General features: G+C 63.2%; 5 protein-coding genes across 11 annotated transcripts; 2 read left to right on the forward strand and 3 right to left on the reverse strand.

Annotated features, from left to right (window-relative positions):
• Positions 1-60: 60 nt before the first annotated feature.
• Positions 61-2,061, reverse strand: ARPC4 (actin related protein 2/3 complex subunit 4). Its single transcript, XM_075095925.1, has 6 exons — positions 1,793-2,061; positions 1,511-1,629; positions 1,063-1,174; positions 893-988; positions 602-772; positions 61-263 (listed from the first exon to the last, which is right to left on the reverse strand). The coding sequence occupies exons 1-6, from the start codon at positions 1,793-1,795 to the stop codon at positions 258-260; spliced, it is 507 nt and encodes a 168-aa protein (XP_074952026.1). The 5' UTR covers positions 1,796-2,061; the 3' UTR covers positions 61-257.
• Positions 2,062-2,164: 103 nt separating this feature from the next.
• Positions 2,165-5,210, forward strand: TADA3 (transcriptional adaptor 3). Its single transcript, XM_075095922.1, has 8 exons — positions 2,165-2,662; positions 2,786-3,036; positions 3,200-3,305; positions 3,486-3,627; positions 3,783-3,886; positions 3,983-4,092; positions 4,215-4,400; positions 4,495-5,210. Exons 1-8 carry the CDS (start codon positions 2,456-2,458, stop codon positions 4,685-4,687), a joined length of 1,299 nt encoding a protein of 432 aa, XP_074952023.1. The 5' UTR covers positions 2,165-2,455; the 3' UTR covers positions 4,688-5,210.
• A 291-nt stretch (positions 5,211-5,501) lies between these two features.
• On the forward strand, positions 5,502-9,461 carry CAMK1 (calcium/calmodulin dependent protein kinase I). The gene is made up of 12 exons (XM_075095923.1): positions 5,502-5,635; positions 6,136-6,263; positions 7,050-7,181; positions 7,424-7,498; positions 7,571-7,709; positions 7,822-7,948; positions 8,048-8,123; positions 8,209-8,321; positions 8,432-8,510; positions 8,622-8,709; positions 8,790-8,916; positions 8,996-9,461. The coding sequence occupies exons 2-12, from the start codon at positions 6,178-6,180 to the stop codon at positions 9,049-9,051; spliced, it is 1,098 nt and encodes a 365-aa protein (XP_074952024.1). The 5' UTR covers positions 5,502-5,635; positions 6,136-6,177; the 3' UTR covers positions 9,052-9,461.
• Positions 9,410-11,445, reverse strand: OGG1 (8-oxoguanine DNA glycosylase). The gene is made up of 8 exons (XM_075095924.1): positions 11,361-11,445; positions 11,003-11,144; positions 10,656-10,918; positions 10,400-10,579; positions 10,150-10,328; positions 9,936-10,077; positions 9,801-9,850; positions 9,410-9,724 (listed from the first exon to the last, which is right to left on the reverse strand). Exons 2-8 carry the CDS (start codon positions 11,110-11,112, stop codon positions 9,641-9,643), a joined length of 1,008 nt encoding a protein of 335 aa, XP_074952025.1. The 5' UTR covers positions 11,113-11,144; positions 11,361-11,445; the 3' UTR covers positions 9,410-9,640.
• Positions 11,446-11,529: 84 nt separating this feature from the next.
• Positions 11,530-24,343, reverse strand: BRPF1 (bromodomain and PHD finger containing 1). 7 transcript variants are annotated; one of them, XM_075095920.1, is made up of 13 exons: positions 23,623-24,342; positions 21,491-22,450; positions 19,021-19,177; positions 17,785-17,916; positions 17,363-17,491; positions 16,069-16,381; positions 14,833-15,144; positions 13,355-13,642; positions 13,099-13,246; positions 12,509-12,645; positions 12,311-12,429; positions 12,055-12,209; positions 11,530-11,970 (listed from the first exon to the last, which is right to left on the reverse strand). In XM_075095920.1, exons 1-13 carry the CDS (start codon positions 24,216-24,218, stop codon positions 11,787-11,789), a joined length of 3,630 nt encoding a protein of 1,209 aa, XP_074952021.1. In that variant the 5' UTR covers positions 24,219-24,342; the 3' UTR covers positions 11,530-11,786. The 7 variants fall into 7 exon arrangements, with proteins under 7 accessions (XP_074952021.1, XP_074952020.1, XP_074952019.1 ...); XM_075095919.1 differs by having other exon boundaries at positions 14,833-15,147; XM_075095918.1 differs by having other exon boundaries at positions 17,345-17,491.
• Positions 24,344-24,987: the final 644 nt, after the last annotated feature.

Here is a 24,987-nt window from a genome sequence, read left to right on the forward strand (position 1 = left end):
CCCGGTGCGGCGGGTCCCGCCTGTGCAGCAAGAGGGAGGGAGGAAGGAAAGCGACAGTGGTTACAGCAAACGACCGCTTTAAAAAAACGAGACGAGACAGCAGCAGCACCCGGGGCCGCTCTGCTGCAAAGCGGGGGCCACTCCTGGCCCGGCGAGGGGCAGGCGGGGGCCGGCCCGGCCACCCCCAGGGGCAGCAGCAGCAGGCACAGTGCCGGGGGGCACAAGCGTTGGGGAGCCACGGGGTCCTGCACCACGGCCTAAAACTGAAAAGCAAGAGGAGAAAAGAGAGGTGGCCATCAGTCCCTACCTGCGTGTGCTCCTCTAGCCCTCGCCCACCCTCCCGGGGTGTCACTGGGGAGGGGGACTCTGCATCCCACCACAGCAGCCACTGCAAGGGCTGCATCCCCCCAGCTGTTGCCCATCCCTGAGTGTGCTCTGGGGGTCTCAAAGCTGGCACTTCATGAGCAAAGGGGATGCGAGCTCCCCAGCTGCTCCCACAGATGGAACAGGGTGGGCTCTGGGCACAAGGGCCACAGCAGGTTGGAGCCCCCACCCCACTCCCAAAATAAGGGACCTGCCACCTCCCGGTTCAGAGTCTCACATTCTTGAGGAACTCCTCTGCCACGATGCGGGCCCTGGCATTGACGGAGAGCTTCATCTCGCTGATCTCCTTGTCAATCTCTTCCATGAAATGGATGACAAAGTCCACCAGCTTGTGCTTGTACATCTGCTCCGTGTGGAAGTTTGTGATCAAGAAGCTGATGTCATAGCCCTGGGGACAAGAAAAGCACCCCAGGGATGAACACCTGGGCCACTGGCCACACGACCTCACATCCCAGTTCCGCACTGGAGACCCCCCTGTGCCAGGAGCCGCTCCGCCCCATCATCTTACCTCCACAGGCTTCCTGCGCAGGATGAAGAAGTTCTCAGCCCTCATCATCATGAAGCGCATGAATTTGTGGCACAAAATCTTCTCGATCTCATCAGCCTGGGGAGAGGAAAGGGAAGTGAGGCTTCCCCTGTGCAAGGCCAGAGCTGCAAGCCCACCGCCCCCTGACTCACCTGCTTCACCGCGATGCTGACACGCACGGAATTGATGGAGCCCTCAATGAGAACCTTCTCCTTCTCATTCCTGCTGATGATTACTGGCTGCAACAGCAGCTCTTTGCTGCTCCTGCGAGTGGAGGAAGGGCAGGACTGGCTCAGAAGGAAGCAGTTAGTGGTGAAAACAGGGATGGGGAGCACACAAGCAGAGGGCCATGGGGATTGCAGCTTTTCCTTCACATTGCCAGACAATGCTTTCCACCTCCCGGAGGCAGGCCCAAGCCAGACCCCCCTGTTCCCCACGGCGAGCCCCATGCATGCGGGGTGGCAGCCGGTGGGTGCAGAGGCCTGCCCGGCTACACCGGGCTGCCCAGCGGACCGGCCCCGGCGGCCCCCAGGTCTGGCAGCCCGCCCGGCATAGAGCTCCGCCGATGCGTCTGTCCCCGCCCGCCCCCGGCCCCATTACCTGACTTCCACCTCAGGCTTGTTGTGCCGCTCCACCACCTGCGAGGAGAAGTTCTCCAGGCACAGCGCGGCCTGCAGCGTGGCGCGCACCGCGTTCAGGTACGGGCGCAGCGTGGCAGTCTGCGGGGACACGGCGGCGTCAGCACCCCCGCACCGGGACCAGCCGCCGCCCTCCGGCCCCGGCCCCGCTCACGACACAGACACCGCCGTGCCGTCCCCCCATCCCCCCCCCATCCCCATCCCCATCCCCGCCCCCGGCCCGGCCCGACGCCCCCCACCCCACCATGGTGGCGGCTCCGGTCCGGTCCCGGTAAAAGGAAGTGGCAGGTCCCTTCTTCCGGGATGCGAGGGACCGTCCACTGCGGCGGGAGGCGGGTGTAAGCGGGAGGTTCCCGCCCCGCGTTCAGGGCCCGGGCAGCAGCGAAGAGGCCTCGCTACGGAATAGAGCGAGGATGTGGCGGCGATGGGGAACGGTCACGGTGGTGGTGGCGGCGGCGGGCGGTTCCCGCACAATTCCTCCCCCCCCGCCGCGCTTGGTACGCTCCTGTCATCGCTTCCATATTAGGGAAGGGCGATGGAGAGCGGGCCGGATCAATGAGCGGCGGGCTCCTGGCGTGGCTGGGCCAATGGGAGAGCGCAGGGCGGGGCGCCCGCCGCCTACGGAGGCCGGAAGGGGCGAGCGGCCTAGGCTCGGCCCGGCCCGGCCCCGCCCCGCCGGCGCCCCTCCGTGTCCCGGGTCCTCTCCGCTCTCCCCGTGTCCATCAGAACCCCCCGGTGCCCCTCAACCTCCGCCCCCTCCCCCCCCAGTGCCGTCCCCCACCTCGTTCCCCTCAGCCCCCCGGTGATCCCCTCCCGGGTTCTTTTCAGCGCCCCGGTACTGCTCTGCTCCCTGTCCCCTCAGCTTCCCCGGTTCCCCCGCAGTCCCCCGTGCTCCCCCGCAGCCGCCATGAGCGAGCTGAAGGATTGTCCGCTGCAGTTCCACGACTTCAAGTCGGTGGACCATGTGAAGGTGTGCCCTCGGTACACGGCCGTGCTGGCCCGCTCGGAGGACGATGGTATCGGCATCGAGGAGCTGGACACACTGCAGCTGGAGCTGGAGACGCTGCTCTCCTCTGCCAGCCGCCGCCTCCGTGTCCTGGAGGCCGAGACCCAGGTGCTGGGACTGCGGGCGTGGGGTGGCTCCCCCGCCCCGTTCGTTCCCACCAAGGGGGCTGCCTCTAGTGCGGCCCTGCCCGGCGCTGGCTGCGGGACCCGACGAGGCATCCCTCTCTTCCAGATTCTGACGGACTGGCAGGACAAGAAGGGTGACCGGCGTTTTCTGAAGCTGAGCAGGGAACACGATGTGGGCACCTCTGTCAAGCACGGGAAACCCAAGAAGCAGAAGCTGGAGGGCAAAGGGGGCCACGGGACCGGGCCTGGCCCCGGCCGGCCCAAGTCCAAGAACCTGCAGCCCAAGATCCAGGAATACGAGTTCCAGGATGATCCCATTGATGTGCCCCGCATTCCCAAAAACGATGCTCCGAACAGGTGTGTGGGTGTTGGGGGGCGTTGGGATCATCCTCCTCGCAGTACCCAGCACGAGGCCTGCCCCCAGCTGGAGGGAAGAGGTGCCCTGGGGGGAAACAGGGAGTGCATGTTGGCTTCCGTAGGGTCCCTATAGCTCTCCCTCACACTTTATGCGTCCTTGCAGGTTCTGGGCATCGGTGGAGCCGTACTGTGCCGATCTCACCAACGAGGAGGTCAGAGTCCTGGAGGAGCTTCTCAAGCCGCCGGAGGATGAGGCTGAGCATTACAAGGTGAAACACTCCTAAGCCTGTCCCCTCCCCTGTCTCCCTGTTCCCTCCTGGCCTTCGGCTGCTCTGTCCCCTCCTGCGCCTCAGAGCGAGCATTCCTGCCTGGGGATGATGCCATGGTGCTGGCAAGGTGGGAGGTGAGATGAGGGGCTCCGGGAGCTGTGCTGAGTCCTGCTTTCACAGATCCCACCCCTGGGGAAGCATTACTCTCAGCGCTGGGCCCAGGAGGACCTGCTAGAGGAGCAGAAGGATGGAGCCCGGGCAGCGGCTGCTGCTGACAAGAAAAAAGGCGTCCTGGGGCCACTGACCGAGCTGGACACCAAAGGTTCCTCTGTCCCCACCTGCCTTTGCCAGTGCAAGGGGTCTGGAGGGGCTGCAGGCACCCACGCTGGCAGAGCTGAGTCCTGGCCTCTCGCCCCCTGCCCCTGCTGCTCACCTCTGTGTGTTTGGGGTTGTTTTCCCACTCCCACTTCTTCCTAGATGTTGATGCCCTGCTGAAGAAGTCGGAGGCCCAGCATGAGCAGCCGGAGGATGGGTGTCCCTTTGGGCCCCTGACACAGCGTCTCCTGCAGGCCCTCGTGGAGGTGAGGGGGCTCTGTGGGGCCATGCTGACCTGGCCCTGTGGGGCAGTGTCGCCCCGGCCCAGCGCCGTGACCCTTCCCTTGTGCTCCCATCACTAGGAGAACATCATCTCCCCTGTCGAGGACTCCCCCATCCCGGAGATCGCCGGCAAAGACTCGGGAGCTGACGGCGCTGGTACATCTCCCCGAAGCCAGAACAAGCCCTTCAGGTGAGCAACTGGGGTGGCCCTGGAGCTCAGAGGTGCTGGGTGCGCTGGTGGCCCCCCTGCCCCAGCGAGTCGTGGGGAGCAAATGGTGCACAGTGGGTGGCAGCCGCTCTCTGCCCCGGCAGTGTCCCCCACACCAAGTCGTTGGAGGGGCGGATCAAGGAGGAGCTGGTGGCCCAGGGCCTGCTGGAGTCAGAGGACCGGCCGGCTGAGGACTCGGAGGATGAGGTGCTGGCCGAGCTGCGCAAGCGTCAGGCTGAGCTGAAGGCCCTCAGTGCGCACAACCGCGCCAAGAAGCATGAGCTGCTGCGGTGAGTGTGGGCAGGGATGGGCACAGGCAGGGGGCTGCCCAGTGTGGGCTGACACTCCCCTTTGTGTGTGTGTGTGTCCGTTCTGTGCCCCCAGGCTGGCCAAGGAGGAGCTGCACCGGCAGGAGCTGCGGCAGCGCGTCCGTATGGCCGACAACGAGGTGATGGATGCCTTCCGCAAGATCATGGCCGCCCGGCAGAAGAAGCGCACGCCCACCAAGAAGGAGAAGGACCAGGCCTGGAAGACGCTGAAGGAGCGGGAGAGCATCCTCAAGCTGCTGGATGGGTAGCGGGAGCCAAGGACCACCCCCTCAGCCCTGGACCTGGGCACCCAGGCGTGGCAGCCGTACCCCTGTCACCCTCAGGGTGCTGCTGTGCCTGTGCCCTGCCCGCACTCGCTCTGCCAGCATGGGACAGGGGGGAGCACAGCCCCCCAGGCCTGCTTGGCCTCCCCGCCTGGGTGATGCCCCAGCTGCTGTCCCCTTGCTGTCTCCTTGCTGTCCCCTGCCTGCGCGGGGCTGATGCCCACCCAGGCTGGGAACCCCACAGTGGGAATGGTCCCCCCACTGCTCCCTGTTATTTGGAGGGTGACATCAGCTTGGCTGCTGTGGTGGACAGACGTGGCCACTGTTATGGGTGTGGCTCTCACAGTCCCCTGTCCTCTCCCACGGTCCTGGGGAGGGATCCTGGCTCCCACGGGGTGGGGCGTGGGGAGGGGAAGGGGCTGGGTGGGGTGTGGATGTGACCAGACTCCCCATGTACCGGTTGGTTTCTGTGGCCGTGTGTGCAGGTAATAAAGGCAGCCTGCTGCAAGGTTGGGGGTGTGGTGGCCTCGGGGATGCCGTGGGGTGTGGGGACAGCCCTGCCGTGGGTAGGGTAGTTGCTGGTGCTGGGCTCCGTCTGGGGCGGGGGGGGGAGGTGGGTTGGGCAGTGGCGGGGCTGCCCTGCAGCCCGCTGTGGGGGTGTGCCATGCGTGTCCCCAAGGCACCCACTCGTGTCTACCCAAGGGACTCACAACGGATGCGCTCTTTCGCCCCACGCGTGACTCCCGCTCCCCCTCCCCCTTTTCTGCGCGGACACGCTCCCGGGCGGTCACGCGTGTCCCCCATCGGCATCCAGCTCCGCCCACGAGGGGCGTGGTCCCTCCCCTCTCTGTGACGTCACGGCTGCCCGGTGGCGCCGCGCCGGGAGGAGTCGCCGCCGCTCCGCGCGGGGCCGGGGCCGCCGCAGCGCCGTGGGTAAGGGCGGGGCAGGGGGCGGTGTGCCCACGCGTGGGGTGGGGGGTGTCGGCCGTTGCCCACGCCAGAGCCCAAACCGGCGGGCGGTGCCGGCGCGCGACACCCGGGGAAGCGCAGCCCCGTTCCCACGCGTGTCCCGCCCAGCGCGGCTGTACCAGCTGGCACCCGTGCGGGAGTCGCGGGTGGAGACCCGCCCCCATACCACCACCCCACACCCCCCCGCCCCGCATTCACGCATGTGTCTCTGCCCCTCCCGTTGCCCGCCCATACAGGCAGGCAACAGGAGGGGTCAGTGTGTGTCCCCCGTGGGTCAACCACCCATGCCAAGATTCCTGGGGGGGGACTGTCTGTGGGACCAGCTCAAAGGCACAGGGCTTGTTCCCATCACCCTACGATGACAACCCTCCTCTTGGCACCCAATCACCCTCCCCATAGTGTCCCCTTGCCCCCCACGCCCAGTCCACATCACACTGACATCGTGCTTCTCATTCGTGTCACAGGTGGGAGTGAGTGCCCCCCCCACCTCCCCCCCACGGGGCACCATGCCGCTGGGGCAGGATGGGCCCAGCTGGAAGAAGAGGACCGAGGACATTCGGCACATCTACGACTTCCGAGAGGTCCTGGGAACGTGAGTCGCAGGCAACAGGACGGGGTGGGGTACACACTCGTGTGCCTGATGCAGCTGCCCCTCTGGCTTTGCCAAACCCTCTGCATGGACCTGTGCCAGCGCAAATATTGGCTCAAGGTGGGGGGCTGCTGCACAAGGTCCCGCACTGCCTGGTACCGGCAGGTTTGCAGTGCTGCTGCCTCCCTCCAGCACCAGCTGGGCTCCCCGTGCCAGCAGCCCTGTGGCTGCGCCGGACCATGCCGAGGGTGTCCGACGGCTGGCAGAGGGCTGCCTGGTGGTGCCCAAAGCACCATAAGGCTCTTAGGCTGGATTAGCAGGTTAATTACAGCAAGGCTTAGGCCCTGGCAGGTTGCAAGCGTGCTGCCTGCCACCTGCCTCACCTGGGCGCCACCAACGGCTCTGGCCTGGTTCCCACCTCGCCCTTCGGGTGGTCCCCAGGGCACCCATGATGCTGGGCAGTGTGTCCCTACTCACCCCAGGTGCTGTGGGATGGCGTGGCACAGGGTTGCCAGAACCCACCCGGGGGCTCGTCCCCATCCCAGTTTAGCCCCGGCCGTATCCTGCCTGATAAGGGGACGGGTGAAGCTGCACCGGGGGATGCCGAGCGTTCCATCCCCGGCAGTGCCTGTGACCGGCTGTCCTGGCGGGCGGTTCCCGTTTGCTTTCCTCCTATAAATAGCTGGACTTTCTGCCCGTCACCATGGCAATTGCGGCACGGCGGGGGGGTGGCGGCTCTGAGGCGGTGGCAACCCCTGCCCTGCTCATCCCTTGCCCCTCCCCCCCCAGGGGGGCCTTCTCCGAGGTGGTCCTGGCGGAGGAGAAAGCAACGCGGAAGCTGGTGGCCATCAAGTGCATCGCCAAGAAGGCCCTGGAGGGAAAGGAGACCAGCATTGAGAATGAGATCGCTGTCCTCCACAAGTAGGGGCTGTCCCAGTGCCAGCGGGGGGTGGGGGTAGGGTCCTGCTCTGCACCCCGCCCTGGCACAGCTCCCCACCGCCAGCACCCAGCGCTGGATGTTATCGGCAGCGCCCAAAATAGCCGGTGGCGCATGATGTCCCGTGGGGCTGAGCCCAGCTGCTCCCTGTCCGATGGGGACTGGGGTGGGGGGGCGGTGGGGCCCCCTCACCCCCCCCACCTCCCCACACCTCCCCCTCCCACAGGATCAAGCATCCCAACATCGTGGCCTTGGATGACATCTACGAGAGCAGCACCCATCTCTACCTCATCATGCAGCTGTGAGTGATGTCATGGGGGGGACCAGATGGGTGGGTGGGGGCTGTGCTGACTGGTGCTGCCCATCCGCCCAGGGTCTCAGGAGGGGAGCTCTTCGACCGCATTGTGGAGAAGGGCTTTTACACAGAGCGGGATGCCAGTGCCCTGATCCGGCAGATCCTTGATGCCGTCAAGTACCTGCACGACATGGGCATCGTCCACCGTGACCTGAAGGTGAAGTGGGATGGCAGGGTGGGGGGGTAGACACACACACAGATCCCCCCCCATCATGGTGTCAGAGAGGGGACCCTGGCATTGCTCCTCCCTGACTCCCCCCTCTCTGCAGCCGGAGAACCTGCTCTATTACAGCCTGGACGAGGACTCAAAGATCATGATCAGTGACTTTGGGCTATCGAAGATTGAGGGCTGTGGCAGCGTCATGGCCACGGCCTGCGGCACCCCTGGCTACGTGGGTGAGCGCTGCCACGGGCTGCCACCATTCTGGGGGTGGGGTTGGGGTCCTCCGACCCCCAGTATTGGGGTGCCCCCTCACCCCTGCTGTCCCCCCCCAGCCCCTGAGGTGCTGGCGCAGAAGCCCTACAGCAAGGCAGTGGATTGCTGGTCCATTGGGGTCATCGCCTACATCCTGTACGTACCCCCCTCCTGTCCCCGCCACAGGGGCCTGGTCCCCCCCAGGCCTGCCCCGGGCCAGCATCTCCCTGCTGCCCCCCAGGCTCTGTGGTTACCCCCCTTTCTACGACGAGAACGATGCCAAGCTCTTTGAGCAGATCCTACGGGCTGAGTACGAGTTTGACTCACCCTACTGGGACGACATCTCGGACTCTGGTGAGCTGGGACCGCTGGGGTGGTGGGGGCTGGGATGCGGTGCAGTGTTGCGGTAGTCAGGGGCCGGCGCTGTGCACAGGTGCTCACAGCTGGTCTGTGCCCTGTCCCAGCCAAGGACTTCATCCAGCACCTGATGGAGAAGGACCCCAGCAAGCGCTTCACCTGTGAGCAAGCCCTGCAGCATCCCTGGTAAGGGGGACCTGCTGCCCTCAGCTCTGCCCCGTGCCCCCTGGCTCACCCCATGGTAGCTGTGGGGCGGGGGGCCCTGCTGACACACACACACACACACCCCCGCCCCAGGATTGCTGGGGACACAGCCCTGGACAAGAACATCCACCAGTCTGTGAGTGAGCAGATCAAGAAGAACTTTGCAAAGAGCAAGTGGAAGGTGAGGGCGGGGTGTGGGGGTGCAGGGGAGTCCCTCCCCGGGCACCCCATGCTAGGTGACGAATGCTGTGGGGTTGGCAGCAAGCCTTCAATGCCACGGCGGTGGTGAGACACATGCGGAAGCTGCAGCTGGGAACCAGCCAGGAGGGCCCTGGGCTGCCAACTGCCCCCAGCCCCCGTGAGCGGCTGCGGGGGAGCACCAGAAACGGTGAGCCCCGACACCCCCCCCATCCCCATCCGGTATGCCCCAGGGGTGCTGCGGGCTCTCACCCCTCTCCTCCCCGCAGGGTCGGACTGTGGGCACCTGCCCATGCGGAGAGCTCAGTACCTGCCACCGGACTGAGCATGGCCCCACATAGGCACGTCCTGCTGGGGCCGGGGAGGGGGCTGGGGGTCCCGGCCCTCCCATGGGCCCAGTGTGGTGCAAGGGGCGCTGCAGTGCCAGAGCAGGGGGGTGGACACAGCACGGGGGCACCCTGCCCTGATTGCCCTGTCTCTCAGACCACAGTGGGATGGGGGGACCCTGCCCAGCCCCAGGCATGTGGGGCTGCCCTCTGCCGCAGGCTCAGAGCAGAGCTCTGCGTCGGGGCAGGGGCAGCCTGGGGACCCCACCTCAGCTCAGGCCTGTGTCCTGGGCACCCTCCCACATTACCTCCCCACCCCTGGCACTGCCCCCCCCCACCAAGCATGGTCAAGGAGAATTTTCCAAATGGATGTTTCTATTTTATTGCTTGTAATAAAGGTAAAAGGCCAGCACGGCTTGCCTTGGCTCTGCCCTGGGGGGGCTGGATACAGCCCTGCTCCCCCCAGGCACGCAGTGGGCAAAAGGCAGGCAGCTGCCCACACCCCTGCCCATCCCAGGCTGGGAGCGGGGGCAGTGATACCCCTCCTACAGCCACCGATGCAGGGGCTCTGTCCTTCCTGGGGCATCCCTAGGGGGACCCATCCCCACGGCTGTCCTGGCCCCGGCTGCTAGCTGGCTCCTGGCCCTTGCGGAGGTCGGCGCAGAACAGGACCTGGCAAGTGGGGGAGAGATGATGGGGTGGGGGGATGTGGGCTGAGCCCTAGGGTCCACAGGACGGGGGGACTCACCGCCTGTGCCCAGCCAGCGCGAGGGCCCCACAGCCCCCGGAAAAAGTCACCTGCAGAGAGAGGGTGAGCACCAGGGCCGGGGGCACCATCCCCGTTTCCGGGAGGCACCCGGTCAGTGCCTGGCCCTGCCCTCACCGATCTCCTGGTGGGCCCGGGGGGACAGGCTCCGGCTGCCCACCACCACGCCGTAGCGCTGCCGTGCGATGCGCCAGACATGGGTGTCCACCGGCACTGCCTCTGCCTTGTCCAGGGCCATCAGACACACGCAGTCGGCGATCTGCCACCGGGCAGCGCTGTCAGCTACCATTCCCGCTCCCCATCCCCTGTTCCCCCCTTTCCCACTACCCACCTTGGCGCCCACACCGGGCAGGGTGCACAGCACCCTCCTGGCCTCTGCATACGGTGTGGCACGCAGACGGTGCAGCCCCTCGGGGCCAAGCCCCTCGGCGATGGCCTGTGCGCTCCCGCTCACAAACTTGGCCCGGTACCCGAAACCCAGCGCCCGCAGCCGGGCCTCAGCGTCGGCACCTGCAGGGGGATGTGGGTGGGCACCGTCGATGCCACGGTGCAGTGGTGATGGCAGAGGGGTGATGGTGGACCTGTGAGTGCCGAGAGGGAGGGGAAGGCATGGATGGGCTGGGTGTCGAGGTGGCAGAGGCGGCGGCCGAAGGCCCGGCAGAGGCGCTCGATCATGGCGGTGATGCGGGAGATGTGGTTGTTGGAGGTGCAGATGAAGGAAAGGAGGCACTCGACAGGATCCTGACGCAGCACTCGCACCCCTGCCGACGGGACGCGGTGAGGGGGCGCCGGGCGGGCGCCGTAGCCGTCCCACGTGGCCCAGGAAAACCACCTCACCTGGGAAGTCATTGGCCACCTTGCGGAAAAGGGGGTCGGCCACCCCCCAGGTGCGGTACAGTGCAGTCAGTCCCACGTCCAGCTGGAAGTAGTCATGCAGGATCTGGTCCAGCTCGGCACCGCCCGGCTTCGCCGCCTCTGTGGGACACCCCTCCTCCTCCTCGCCGTACACGGTGTACCAGAGGCGATCTTGGTCCTGCCTCAGCGTCCAGATGCGCTCCCCCAGCACGCCCGTCCAGCTCCCCGGGCTGCTCTCCCACCATCTGCCATAGACGAGGACGTCGGGGCCGGCCCGGACCCTGCCGGGACCCCCGGTCAGGGGTGCCGGGACCCCCGGGCGGGCTCACCGGAAGGTCTGGCCCGAGGACAGCACCAGGTCCAGGCGCAGCTCGGCCGGCGGGCAGGGCAGGCAGCGCCACAGGGACGGGCAGGCGGAGGGGGTGTCCCGCAGCTTCATGGGGACCGGGGGGCGCGGTGGAGGCCGGCTGCGTCCCCCTGCCCCACGGACGTGGCGAGGTCAAGCACCGCCTGCCCCAGCTCTGCCGTGACACCCCGAAACCCCCCTCTGCCCCCAGAGCTGCTGCTGCATGGACCCCCTCCTGCCCCACACCCTCCCAAAGCCCCTCGCACGGTGCCCCAACCAGCCCCACACCCGCACATCCCCGTCCCGCACCTCGCCCCATTCCCACACCTCCCCAGCCCCAGCCCCCACCGCTAACGCGCCGCTCCGCCACCATAGAGTTCCCCTCCGCGCAGGCAGAGCGCCCAACGCCTCCCCCCCCCCCCCCAGCACCGCTCTAGCCCAACTTCCGCCCGCCCCGCCCCTCCCCTCCCCTCCCCTCCCCTCCCCCGCCCGCAGCGGAGATTTTATTTTCTAAGAATCAATAGATTTTTTTTTTTCTTCCTTCAAAATAAATACAAACAACGTCCGAGCGCGGGGTGGGGGGGCAGCGCGGAGGGGGTGGGGGGGGGCCGCCCCGGCGGCCAGAGCGAGCTCGTGGGAAGGATGGGCGGGCAGCGGGGGCGGTGGGGGAGGGGCGGGTCCCCCGCCCCTCCGCCGCCGCGGGTGCAGACCAGCTGCACGGGGGTCCCCGAGCCCCCTTAGCCCTGAGGTGCGTCGGGGCGCAGGGCTCAGTCACTCTCGCTGGAGTCGCTGCTCTGCTCGCCCTGCACCTTGTTGCGGTGCTGCATGGCGCGGTGGTAGGCGATCTGCACCGACTTGCGGATGTTGGACTTGCGACCCTCCAGCATCTTCTCCTTATCCAGGTCTTGGTTCACCCCCAGAGGCACCAGCTTCGTCCGGGGCAACCACTGCCTGCGGGAAGCAGGGGGCCACCTCGTTTGAGGGTTACAATCGTCTCCGGACATCCCCCCACCCCCCCGAAGCCCCCGGCCTTACCAAGTGCGCTTGTTGTCGAAGAAGAGGACAAGGTAGAGGTGCTCGCGTGCTTCCTGAGTCATCTGCTCCCCCAGCTTCAGCACCTCCAGGGGTGGCACGGGGATGGGGACCCCATGGTGGAACATGCCTTCCCGCGGCATCTTGGGGTCGATGATCTGCCAAAGAGGAGCAGGCGTCAGGGGAAGTGGGGGGATGCCTAGCACTGCTACACATGATGCGGGTGGTAGAGTGGGAGCGTGCAGCCAGCGGAACTCACCAGTGCTGGGTAGGAGGGGTACCCCCGGCACTTAGCCCACACCAGGTCCAGGGCATCCAGGGAGGAATCCTCGTCCTCGGAGAGCCAGCCTGTGCCACGCCCCATGCCCTTCCGCACCACTGCACCAGGGGAGAGTGGAGAGGGGAGTCAGCCGTGTCCCCCACCAGCCTCAGTTGGCTCTGCGACCGCCGTACTTACTGCCATGCCCCACGCCTCGCCCCGTGCCCACGGAGTACGACTCATTCTCCGTTCCTGAGGTGTCCTCGCTGCTGTCCTCTGGGAAGTTCACTCGGGAGAAGGAGGGCTTCCCTCTGCCCTGCTTGGAGGGCGTTGTGCTGCAGGGAGAGGGAGCAGAGCCAGTGGTAGGAGCCATGCGAAGCTCCCAAAAACTGCTTTCGAGAGGGCCAGGCTGTGGGCTCCAATCACTGGCCCTGGCACCAGGAAAGGCTCAGCTGGGGAGCTGGGGTCCTGGGGAGAAAGCTGGGCTGGTGCCTTTGCCAGGGTGCAGGCAGGAGCCAGCTGCTGGAAGGGCCAGTGCCAGAGCAGCCACTGTGCCAAGAGGGAATGCCCCAGTTCGTGCTCCCTACTGGCCCTTTGCCACACACTCACATCTTTAGGTTTTACATTAAAAATAAAAGGCACAAAACCCGCCGTTTAGCTCACAGCAGCCGGGTGGCAGGAGGGCTAACAAGACAGGCACCACCAAAGAGGCGCCTCATCCGGCAGCTCAAGGCCAAGAGCCACCCCGGGCAGCACCAGCACCGCCAGCGCTGGGCTGGGGACGGTACCTGGTACGGTCCGAGGCGGCGCTGCTGCTGCTGCTGCTGCTGGACTCGGAGTCGGAGCTGCTCCGGGGAAGGTTGCAGTCGTTGCGGTACACCAGGAAGCTCTTCTTCACCGGTTGGCTCCCACTGCTGAAACCGTTGGCTGGCAGATCTACAAAACACCCCGCGGGAGGAATGTTATGACCATGTGGGACCCTGGCTGTGCGATCCCAGCAGGGCTGCCGCCGCCTGGCTGTGTGGGTGGAGCTGCCACACCCACCCATGGGAGCATCTTCGGTGGATTTATCGCTGTCACTGTCCGAGCTGGAGCTGGGACGTGGGCTTCTTCCTCGCTTCCTCTGCCGCTGGGAGGACCCCATTATGGGGAGCTGGGGGGGCCCAATGGGGCTGTTCCCGTGCCCAGGAGTGATCTGGCTGTCTCGATTCTTTGGGGGGCGTCCTGGACGTTTTGGAGGGCCTGCAGTTTTAGGGTTCTTCTTGGAGAAGAGCACCGAGGTCCTCCTCCCAACTTCATGTGCTGGGGTGGAAGAAGAATTGGGACCCAGACCTGGAAGAGGGGGGAGAAGGCATTGGCTGCAGCCTGCGGGATCTGGGAGGGGCCGCACGGTGGCAGCACCAAGAAACAGCTTCATTTCTCATGAATGTCATCTTGGAAGGTCCTCCATCCCGAGCTTTGCTGTGCTTGCACCCTCAGGGTCAAACTATCCAGCCTGCCAACAGTGAAAGCCAGACGGGGATACCAAAGAACACTCTGCCAGCCAGGGACACCCTCCTTTCTCCCAGGCAGCAACCTCACAGAAACAGAAGTCAAGAATAGGAAGCAAGCAGGAATAAACCTTCTCCACGGCATGCAGCAGCTGAGAAGCTCCACTGCACCCCTGAAAGGCAAAGTCCCTAAAACACTCCCTGCCTGCAGAAAAGCCTGCTTTTCCCAGTCATCAGGGGGGCAGGACTGGGATGCAGAGGTGGTAAACCCCCAGTGACACCCAGTAGCATTGCCTGGAGCTTTCACAGTGCTCCCCATGGAGCCCAGCTCAGCGGCTCTGTCCAAGAGGCCAGGGAGCTGACAGCTGGCCCGCGTTCCGCTCACAGAGCTTGGCAGTCAGGGCCACTGCAACTCCCGCCCATGCTCCCGAGCAGAAAGGGACACTTACAGCAGCCTGCTCCGTAATGACCCTGGAGAAACTGAGCAGTGGGGCAGAGCTGACAGGGCCTGGCAGGAGGAAACAACCCCTCTCATGCCCCACACCACACAGCTGGGACTGTCGCGGCAAAGCACTCAGTCTCTCCAATGATATCCTGTTCCTCAGCTGCGAGCTCACCCCAGTGTTCGGCCCCAGAGGCAAACGCACACCAGGCTGCAGCTGTTCCAGGGGCAGAAGGTGGCCTCCTTCAGTGCCAATACCCCCTGCTTGGCTGGCAAGGCTTACCGCCCACCACCCAGCAGGGTACCGTTCTCACCAGGTACGCCAGGAGGGAGCCCGGGGAGGCACAGACATCATACTCTGCACCCATCCTGATGGGAGGTATGAGGAGCTCCCACAAGGGAATGGGAGATAAGAGACTGCCCCGCGAGGGGCTACCCACCCTCCTCCTAGGGAGGAGTGACGGGAGCTGCCCGCACAGCCCTCCTGCCTCCAGAGGCACCTGGCAGGGCAGCCTCTCCCTTAGTCAGCCTGTCCAGAGGTGGTTCTCCACCCCTCCCCAAAGCCAGCAGTATTCTGGAGGCACCAGTACCTTTGCCCGTCTCCTGGCTGCTGCTCTCTTCTGCAGCGCTGTCTGTCTGCAGGTCCTTCTCACAGGGGTTGTGCGACTGCAGGACTCCCCGGGCAGAGGAGCTGTGCCGCTCCAGCCCGTCTCGGCCTAGGTCCCGCGGGTGAGCAAGCTTCCGCCTTAGGACCGTGATCTCCTTCTTGATCATCTTGGCCCGGCGGGACCGTCCTATGCTCTGCTTGCCAGCATTGACCTCATCCAGCCGCTCCAGCAGGATCTTCAGCTGCTCCTCCAAGGGCAGGTGCTTCTGATTCTCTGAGAGCAGCAGCCGCACATCTTCTAGGGGGACAAAGAGAAGCAGACGGATGAAAGAAATTGGGAACTCTTTGGAGCTTCTCTATGTGAAGGGGCATGGGGCAATCCAGGAGGGAAGTAGCTGACATCGTACCAAACACCTTTGAACATGGGAAGTTACTGTAAAAGCCCTACAGAAGGAGCCCTGTGGGGGAAGCAAGCCAGCTGTGACTGCTGGGGCAGGCCTGCTGGTTGGCAGCTTGGAGAATACCAGAGTTGCCACCGGCTGGGGCAAGGACACAGCAGGAAAAAGAAAGGGGGTCCTAACAGGAAAAACAAAAGTCAAAGGGATCCTGAAGTGTTTACAGAGCAGGGAGGTTCCCCTGACAGAGCCAGTGCTGGAGCAGGGAGAGGGGGACCCTGAAGGGATCCCTCTCTGACAAACTGTTTCTAGCAGCACTCCCCACTGCCCCACAGAGACAAGCAGATCTCCAGCCACGGAGGCAGTGAGGTTTGGCTGAGAGCTATCAGGAGCTGTGGGGTAGGCAGCAAAGCCCACAGCTGGGGAGAGTTGGGGGAGCATGCAGCTCTGAGCAGGGGGAGTCCTTGCACCCCTCTAGCCAGGCAGCATGGCGGGAGGCTCCAGAGCTCACAGGCAGCGCTGGGGATGGAGCAAGTGACAGCACCCACATCCCAGGCAGCCCCCTGCTCTGACCAAGAGGAGGACAAGGGACTGAAGGACTGGCAGGACATGCAGACAAGCCACTGCCTAGAACCAACCTAACAGGGCCAACAGGTTACCTGGCTAGCAAAGCCCCTGCCTCTCTGGGGAGCAGGCTCACACAGCCTGGGCATCTGACTGAACCTCCCGTGGAAAGCGGCCCGAGCATCCCCCTGGTGCTCCACTCTGTCCAGGCTTTACGTGCGAGCAGCCCTCGTACCCCAGGACAGGAGGCAAGTACCCACCGTCCTCAACGTCTTGGACCTGAGCCTCTTCCACCGTGACACAGTGGGGGAAGTGCATGCCTGTCTCAAAGTCAATGCCCATCTTCTCCGCCTGCCGGCGAGCCTGCCGGAGAACGGCACCTCCCTGCTCCCGCAGACGGATGGCTGCCCGGTAGAAGATTGTGTCTTTGGCATTGTATTTCAAACAGTTGTTGATAATCAGGTTGAAATCCTCCTCAAAGTCATCAAAATTCAGATAGCGATAGGCTTCCAGGTTTTGTTTCATTGTCTGAAAATCCATCGGCTTCTTTATGTGATCCAAGTAGTCTGGGACCTGTGTGAGGAAAGAGGCAGAGCTAAGAGCCCGGGAGCCAACAGCTAGTGCTACCTGCTCCAAGAAAACAGTTGTTAGAGGAATCAGGTATCGCTCCCTATGTTCTGCCCAAATGCGCATCGGGGAATGCCGTCTGCTTTTGCAGCTTGAGGAACAGTAACGCCTCCGGACGAGGGAGCCCATGTGCTGTACTCAACGTGTTAAGAGCAGATACACGCTCCAAAGCATTTCTAAGGCTCTAGCACACATGCCAGCATCCCATCTTCTCCTCCTGTCTGCGGGCAGCTGGGATGCAGAGCGCTACTACGCAGCATTCCCCGGGGGAGGGAGACACAAGTGCAGCCCCTGGGGCGAGGGTGAGTGCAGACAGATAAAACAGAACCATCCAGGCAGCAGCGATGGCTGCAGGTGGGACCACGCTGCCTTCCTCCCCAGTTCCACCGCAACACCTCTGTGCCAACCTGCTGCCAGAGCAGTGCAGAGCCAGCACAGCCCTTTCCCCACCTCCCCAGGTGGGGACTCAATGATGGTCTCAGGAATCATTTCCCTTGCCCCCAGTAGTGACAGTCTTGGGGTCAAACCCATTCCTGTGCTGTGCTTGGTCTGTCATCTAGCAGAGGCCTTTGCGAGAGGACAGGTGAGAGTGTGCCGCCTGCCAAGGGCCGCTGCCTTTCCCAGCGGGAGTCCCTAATCACTTGCAGGTGCTAGGCAGACACCAGCGGCACAGTCAGAGGAAGAGCCAAGTGCAACGCTTCTGGCCCACGCCAGCTCAGCTGTTCTGCGTTCAGCTAACCCAGGAGGGGCATCGCTGCACACACGCCTCGGGTGAACGGTACTGGGATACGCAAGCCAGCACTGGGCTGCCCAGGGGAGCTTCCAGACCAGGGAGCACCCTGGGCAGCCCTTGGCACGAGTGAGGGACAAGTTTGAGTGAAGTAGAAATCTGGGGGAGGGGGTTCTTACTTCGTAGATTTCTGTTACCTCAGACAGAGGGACCGGCTCGCTGAAGATGTTGCCCGTGTCTTTCTCCTGCAGCTGCTCAAGCGTCTTGCGGAGGAGGATGAGGAAGGGGGTCAGCTGCATTTCCAGTGCCACCTGCTGCACCTTGATCTGAAAGAGAGGAGCGGAGCGGGGCTGAGCCCCCGGCCCAGCGGTGAGGTTAGCCCCTGGGGAGCAGCAGTGCGGGACAGCGATGCCTCTCCTCCCCGGTCTCTGGAGAGCGGAGGTGTAACACCGGCGCCAGTACCTGTGCCTCCCACCCCAGCCTTGCAGAGCAGCTACCTTTGCTCAGAGCTGCCGGGGCAGGGCGCAGCATGGCCGAGGGGACCCTGGCACAGCACCCTACAGAGCCCATGCTTGTGCCCACCCCAGCAGCTCCCGGAGGAGGGGCAAACAATTGTTACCGTCTCTCTCTTGAGCTTCTCCCGCTTGCGTATCAGCTCCACCAGCAAGCGTGCACGCTCTAGGTCATGGCGGAGGCGCTGCCATGACTTCAGCTGCTCCTTCAGGGCCCAGTTCTTATCCTCAGTGTCTCTCTGTGGGAACATCAGAGACCATGAGCTGACAGGAGATGTGTTCCCATCTCCACCTTCCTGACCTGTCCTGGGGCTTTTCCTGGGCAACGGGAACCACCATGCCTGACCTCAGCAAAGGCCCTGGTTCCCTTGTTGTAACCTAGGCAGGTGACTTGGAAACAGTCCAACCTCAGGCTGGAGCTGAATACCTGCTCCTTGGTCACCAAGCCCTTAGGCTGCCTGGAGGCAGACATCCTGAGCCTCTGGAAATGCTCTTCCTAACACAACTGACTGCCTGCAGGTGCCCAAGAGCACAGATGAATGATATCAGGGCCTGCGCTGCTGCTCAGAGCTCTGGCAAAGGGCAACAGGGCTCTGGTTGCTTTCACTGCTGGAGCACCAAAAAAAATGCCAACTTTTATTCTGCTGCAGCCAGAGATGAGCAGAAGCAGCCTCAACTCTTTGCCAGCAAATAAAAATGAGAGGAGGCAAAGGCAGGAGAACCCCCTGCCCGGTAACAGTCTTCAAAGGACGCAGAAAGAAAGATTTAGAGCTCAGACAGGGAGACAGAAGAAAAATCTTTCTGTCTGGCACCAGAGACTTCACATCTGTGAAGCGCTGACTAAGGGCTGAGGCAGACAGTGGGCTGGAAGCAGCACCCACAGGGAGCGCTCCTGGAGCCGTTTCAGAAACTGGAAGGAAGATTGGTTCCTTCCAAACCATTTCTGGAGATCTCTGGCCACCTCTCCCAACATGCCCTGGCACAGCAGCCTCAGACTAGCGCCATTTCTGACAGGTTTGCCATCGCCACCGGCTAAATGTGGGCGCAAGGGTGGAGCTAACTTCTGCACAGCAGCATAAGAGGGCAGGATTCCCTTCCCATGGCAGGCTGCCAACGGCGCCGCTGCCTGGAAAATCTCTGAACGCCAAGAGCAAAGGAGAAGGCGAAGCAGCAAAAGCAGCTGGGGCTGCCCTTTCCTCACCTGGGAGCTCATACCCCTGGCCCCCCTTCTACACCCACAGGCACCACATGCAGCAAAGGCTCTGATCCCGCAGCTCCGAAGGTGCAGGAAGCACGCGCGGGCAGCCAGGATTCCCTGCAACACCCCAACAAGCAGGCCTTACCTGGTCGCAGTTTCTTTGTGACTGCAAGTGTGTCTGAAGGCGGCGGAGCAGAGGGACACCATTGCGGGACTGCCTCTTCAGAGTCCAGTAGCTGTGCAGCCTCTGCATGAACTGGCTCTTCCTCTGGATGGTTAAACGGTTTGTAATCTTGCTGAGCCTGAAGAGGGGAGAGAACCACAGACCCATCAACAAGGCAAGCCCAGCCGCTGCAGGAGAAGCCCTGCTGGGGAGCATGCAGCAGCAGGGCCGCCCCAGAGCAGCTGAGAAGCTCCTTGGGCAGAGAACACCCTTTCCCATGGCAGGAATTTCTGTAACACCAAGTCACGCAGGGCATCCACCCCGCCAAGTCAGCCGCAATGGAGGATGCCAGGAAACATCCAGCCTTGCCTCTCCAAACCAGACTTTTTCCTTCTACCCCCTGCCAATTTCCAGGCGAAAGCCTGGGGCTGGCTGTGCCAGGTTGGGGCACAACACAGCTGTATCAGGGGCCAGACCTTTCACAGCTCCCACGGTCCCTGATGCCACGAGTGTTACGGCACCGCTGTCCCAAGACCATTAAGTATCTGGCTGTGGGCCACTCATGGTGACAAAGGCCCTGGCCAAACATTAACAGAGAAACTCGAGCCCCAGGGAACCCATAACTTGACCAAGCCTGGCAAAGCGTGAGGAAGGAACAGGAGGCACGAGCACAACAGAGCTCCTATCCAAGCTAATGAAGGACTACCCTAGATAGCCCAAAACACTACAAAAGGGATTTTCCTGCCCTGTACAACAGCAGAAAACCAGGAGAGGCTGGGACAGCCTCATTCAGCAAAGCTGGACAGAGATGCTCTGCTAGCGGGGTGCTGGAAGGATGAACCCCCAGCATCTCCACATCTCAGATGGACAGTTCTTCGCCGGGGGTGACCTGGCCTGCGTCACCCTTGGCTGAAGAGGCTGGGGAGGGGCAGCCTCACGTGCCGTTGCCAGCCAAGCACAGCTCCCACAGGAAGACATTTGGCATTCTGTCGAGAGCCCTTGAAGAATAATTAATCCCAACAGGAAGGCCTGGGGAGAGGTTAACAGCTTCTAGCTCAGTATGGGTTTCACTGTGAGTGCAATGATAGCAGCAAGAGCCTACAAACTGCCCACCAGCGTGTCCACACATAAGAAAAGAGGCTGTGGCTATAGAACAAGCCCCGAGTGAGCAAAAACTGTAAGGTTAGGACAGAAACAGACCGTGGCAGAAAGCCAGCAGCCTTGTAGCAGACACCTGCCTCCACAAGTCACCAAAGTGCTGCCCAGACAGCAAAGCCCAGGGCTTCTGCGTGCTCCCCTCTGGCTGCACAGGAGATGGTCTCAGGTGTCCACAGGGACGCAGCGGTCCCATGTCCCTGTGCCATCATGGCCGTGCTCGACAGGCCAGCAGGTAGGGCACCACGGTGTCATGGGGTTATGGCCCGGCACAGCTCCTGCTGCAGGGAGGGGGAGAGCTCAGCAGCTCAGGGTGGTGCTTCGCAACCATGAAGGCGAACGCTTCCATGCCCAACTGTACAATGCCTGCTGCAGGGGGATGGCAAGATCCAAAACCATCCTAAGATGCTTCTACGTGCCTTTGCAGGCTGCCAAGGACACCCAGAGTTATAAACTACACTGACAAATTCTGGTAAGGCTCTTAGGTGCTTTTGTTTCAAGATTTGCGTGCCCACCCAGCGAACAGACCAAAGCGAGATGCAGGGCAGTTACCGCTGTAACTGCCAGGCGTTTGCGCCTTCCTGGGAGCCCTCGGCAGGCCTGAATCCTGCTCCTCTCCAGCCGCCCCTTGCAGGCAGCTGTGCAGGGGCTTTCTGTGCCCTGCTGCTGCCTGGCCCCATTCTGATGGGCAGCACCGAGGCAGAGCTGCTGCCTGCGACTGGCACGAAACACTGAGAGAGCCCAGCAAGAGGTAAGCGGTTGCTGGGATGGATGAGCTGTGCTCAGCAGGGCACAGGGATCCCAGTAAGAGACCTCTCTGCTCCAGAGCCAAAACAGCCCCCAGGGTTAGCCCATTTCCCAGGCCTGAATCACTCCCACACTTCCCTCTTTTCCCCAGCACAGCCCAGAAGACAAGCCTCAGCAGAAAGGACAGCAGCCCCCTCCTCCCTCCCTGGTTTACTCTGGCACTGAGGTCAGCACAACAGGAAAGGATCGCTGGGAACCCCCAGCTGCTTCCTGACACTTCCGGCCAAGTTCGTTCTCTGCCATTAAACTAACAGCATCTATTTCCTGCCCTGCCAAGGACCCAGACACCTTTGCGGGGCAGTGCGTTGCGCTGCCTCTCCACAGGACTCCCAAAGGAAACCACCAACAGCCCTCTGCAAGAAGAAAGTGAGAAGTACCTGTGCAAAAAGCTAAGGACAGCAACAAGATAACACCCACGTGGAAAGTGGAACACGAGGCACTGAGAAAGGGAGAAGCTTCTCCCCAGCCAAGGGAGGGAGGCAGGCCGTACCTGTGGGGGGGGATGCAGGGCACAGACACCACGGGCGCTGCAGCTCGTTTCTCTGCCAGGATCTTCCGTGCCTTCTTCATCTTGATCCTAGACTTGGCCTTTGCTTTTTTGACTTTCTCAGAGCTCCATCCCTTCCCCTCCTCCTCCTCCTCCTCCTCCTCCTCTTCCCCCTCGCTGTGGGAGAGGGCGGGAAGCCTGCGCACGGAGCCCGGCGGCGTGTGGATGTCGCAGTAGGCGGTTTTGCGCACGCTGAAGGAGGTACCATTGGCCCCTGTCTCCCGGACGGGCTCCATCTTCATGTAGAGCCCGGCCTGCTGGGCACAGGTGACGTGGAAGGCGGTGTAGCAGTTGGCTTTATGACACTGGATGCAAGCCCCGGAGCCACGCTGCTTGCAAATGTAACAGGTCAGCTTCCAGCGCGCCGGCGGGATGTGCTCGATGCTGTCAATGGGCTCCAGGAAGACAGTGTTGGCAAAGCAGACCTCCGGGATCCAGAGGGCGCAGACCACGTGTGCCCAGCGCCCATCGTCCGTCTGCTTGAAGGCCCCTCCCTTGTTCGGGCAGAGGGCGCAGTCCACGGCTCGTGACGGTGACTGCAGGCACCGTCTGCAGAGCCACTGTCCCTCTGGGATGTAGGGCACCCCGTAGCACTCCTGATGCACAGCCAGGTTGCACATGTCGCAGAAGAGGATGACATTGCTGTTCTGACACTCCCCGTCGTTGCAGATGCAACAGACGGCATCCTCATCCACCAAGGCGTTTGGATCCCCTTTGTTGTGGCTCTCAAAGTAGGACTCCTTCTCCAGCCGGTCCATCAGGTACTCAAAGATCTCCTGGGGAATGGGACTCACACCTTCAGTCTTCCGCCGCTCATTCATGATGTCCAGCCAGATGTAATCCTCCTCGTCCATGTCGTACTCCACCTCCTCATCCAGCTCCTCCGCCGACTTCTCGATGTACCTGGAAGGCGAGCAGGGGAGGGTGAGGGCATGGCCGGCCAAACCCAAACCCCCACGGGCCATGGCGGAGGGAAGGTTTAAATCTACAGCCAAGCCACAGGTAAAAAAAAAATAAACAACCAACCCAGGGATGAGGCAGGAGGATGAAACGGGAGGTGCTGCTGCACCCCATGCAGCACAGCAGCACAACAGCACGTTGGGCACAACACAGGCAAAACGACACTTGTCTAATGGGCGAGGTATGGGCCTCGGAGGCTCAGCAGCGCAAGGTGGGAGCCTGCATGAGCCACCGAGCAGGTGCCAGGTGCTCCAGAGACAGCGGCCTCATGCCCAAGGCACAACCAGGCACCGAGGCACCATGTTTCATTAATTCTGGTGACGGAAGCTGTGCCCCCTTCTCTTTCACCCTCACTGGTGGGTGAGGGGGCATTATTTAGAGAGGAAAGTGCTTGAACCCCAAGGCTGCTGCTCCAGCAACTGACAGCAACCGGCCCCCAACACTGCAGCAAGCAACGCTGCAGGTACCTCAGGGGGAGGTTTCTTTTCTAACACCCTGACACAAAATAACATCGTTATCCTGTCCCTGGAACACAATGCTGGTTTCTCAGGGTGTGTGGCAACTAGGACAGCAGGGATGGCCATGCAAGCCGTACCTTGGCTCGATGTGAACTCCCTGTTTGAGGGATTATTTTGGGCCACTGCACTTACCAAACCACTCACAGAAAAAATGTAGGACAACAAAGACACGTTAAGCCTGCAAACACACACATCTTCTGGGCAAATCTTGGCGCTGGGGGGCTCTAGAGCCATCCCAGAATACCTCTGAAGAGTGGTGAGGAAGGCAGAAGGACGCATTTGCTTTTTGTTATAGCTGCATCTGCCAGCCCAGCAAGGACAGGGCACAGCAATCCAACTGCCAAAACTGACCTATGCAGCGACTGAGTGCTCTGCAGGTGCAGGGACCCCCAAAACCAGGGCGTGACGCCAGGCAGAGCTCTGAGAGCCTGGAGGCACAGGATGGCCAGCTGCACACGACCCAGAAGGGTGGATGGAGGCCATTCCACGAGCTACGGACAAGCCGCCTGCACGGAGTGGGGCCAATTGTGCCTCCAGACCCAGGGCATGAGCTCAAGCCACCCCAGAGCCTCCCAGACCCCTGGCCACGGACAATACCTGTAGTAGGATGTGGGGCGTGGTGGGGCGTCGGGGGTGTCCTGCTCCAGCTCCCGGTACACCACCTCGGGGAGCTTTGGGGTGGCACCGGCCGAGGCGTTGTGGTGATGGTGGTTGGAGTCCTTACGCTTCTCCTTGTTCTTGTGCTTGCCGGATTTAGGTGGGACACTCTGGGTCTCCGTGTTCTCCTTATTGCTCCCGTTCTCGGGTACCTCCTCGGGAACCTCCTCATCCTCAGAAACCACATCGAGGTTGTCGAAGATACTGATGCGATGGACACGGCCATGGAGGTCCACCTCTACCATGCGTTGGGCTTGGGCGTAGGTCATCACCTCACGGCCCGGAGACTGGGAGGTCTCGGATGGGCTTGGGGATTGCTTGTTGGCAGCGCGGGCCTGGCGCCCCTTCTTCTTGTGCTTGCGCAGGGGGGTGTGCTGGGGTGGGGGCGGGTTGTCGTGGTCATAGTGGTACAGGTGGTACTCGATCCCGCTGTAGCTCTTGTAGATCTTGCGGCAGGTGCCCACCGGGCACTCGTAGGGGGGTTTGGTGGCCCGTAGGTTGTGGCAGAAGGTTTTGACGTCGAAATCTACGCCCATGGCGTCACGCACGCACCCGCCCGCCCAAGGGGGGGGTGGGGGTTGAGGCCGGGCCCCCCGCCCAGCCGCCCCCTCCCCTCCCTCCCGGGGCCGCGCTCACCGGGGCAGCGCTCACCGGGCGGAAGCGGCCGGCGGCGGCTCCATGGGTGGCGGCGGCGGCGGCGGCGGCGGGGCCAGCAGCGGCGGCGGGGGCAGCGCTGGGCCCGGGCCGGGCCCCAACAATGGAGGCGGCGGCGGCGGCGGCGACGGGTGGCGCGGGGCGGCCCTGGGTAAAGCGCCGCCAGCGGCCGCAGCCAACGCACTTTCGGCACGGCCGGACCGGGCTGGGCGGGGAGGGGAAACGGGGGCAAGCGAGAGCGGGTGGCGGCAGGGGGAGGAGGGAGGGCGGCGGGAGGAACCGGGGTGGGAGGTCGGAGGGGGACGCCCCGCGCTGCACCGCAACGATTTGAGGCGAATCTGCCGCTCTGAATCACAGGCCCTGCCGGCCCCGCCCCGCCCGCCGCCCGCCCCCCGGCCCCCGCACGGCATCAGGTCCGGTTGGAGCGGTTTATTTACAGTCGGTAACGCGGTACAGACCCGCCTGACCCCCGCTGGGCCCCCCCGGCTGCGGGCCAGGGCCAGGGCCCGGGCCCTGCAGCACCCCATAGCTGTGGGGCTCAGCCCTGCGCACCCCCTGCTGTGGGACGCGGGCTGTGGCACCCCATAGCTTTGGGGCTCAGCAGTGTGCACCCCTCAGCTGTGGGGCTGGGGCCAGCGCCGGGGCACCAGA

This window comes from Phalacrocorax aristotelis, chromosome 6, assembly GCF_949628215.1.
Source record: "Phalacrocorax aristotelis chromosome 6, bGulAri2.1, whole genome shotgun sequence".
Taxonomy (NCBI): Eukaryota; Metazoa; Chordata; class Aves; order Suliformes; family Phalacrocoracidae; genus Phalacrocorax; species Phalacrocorax aristotelis.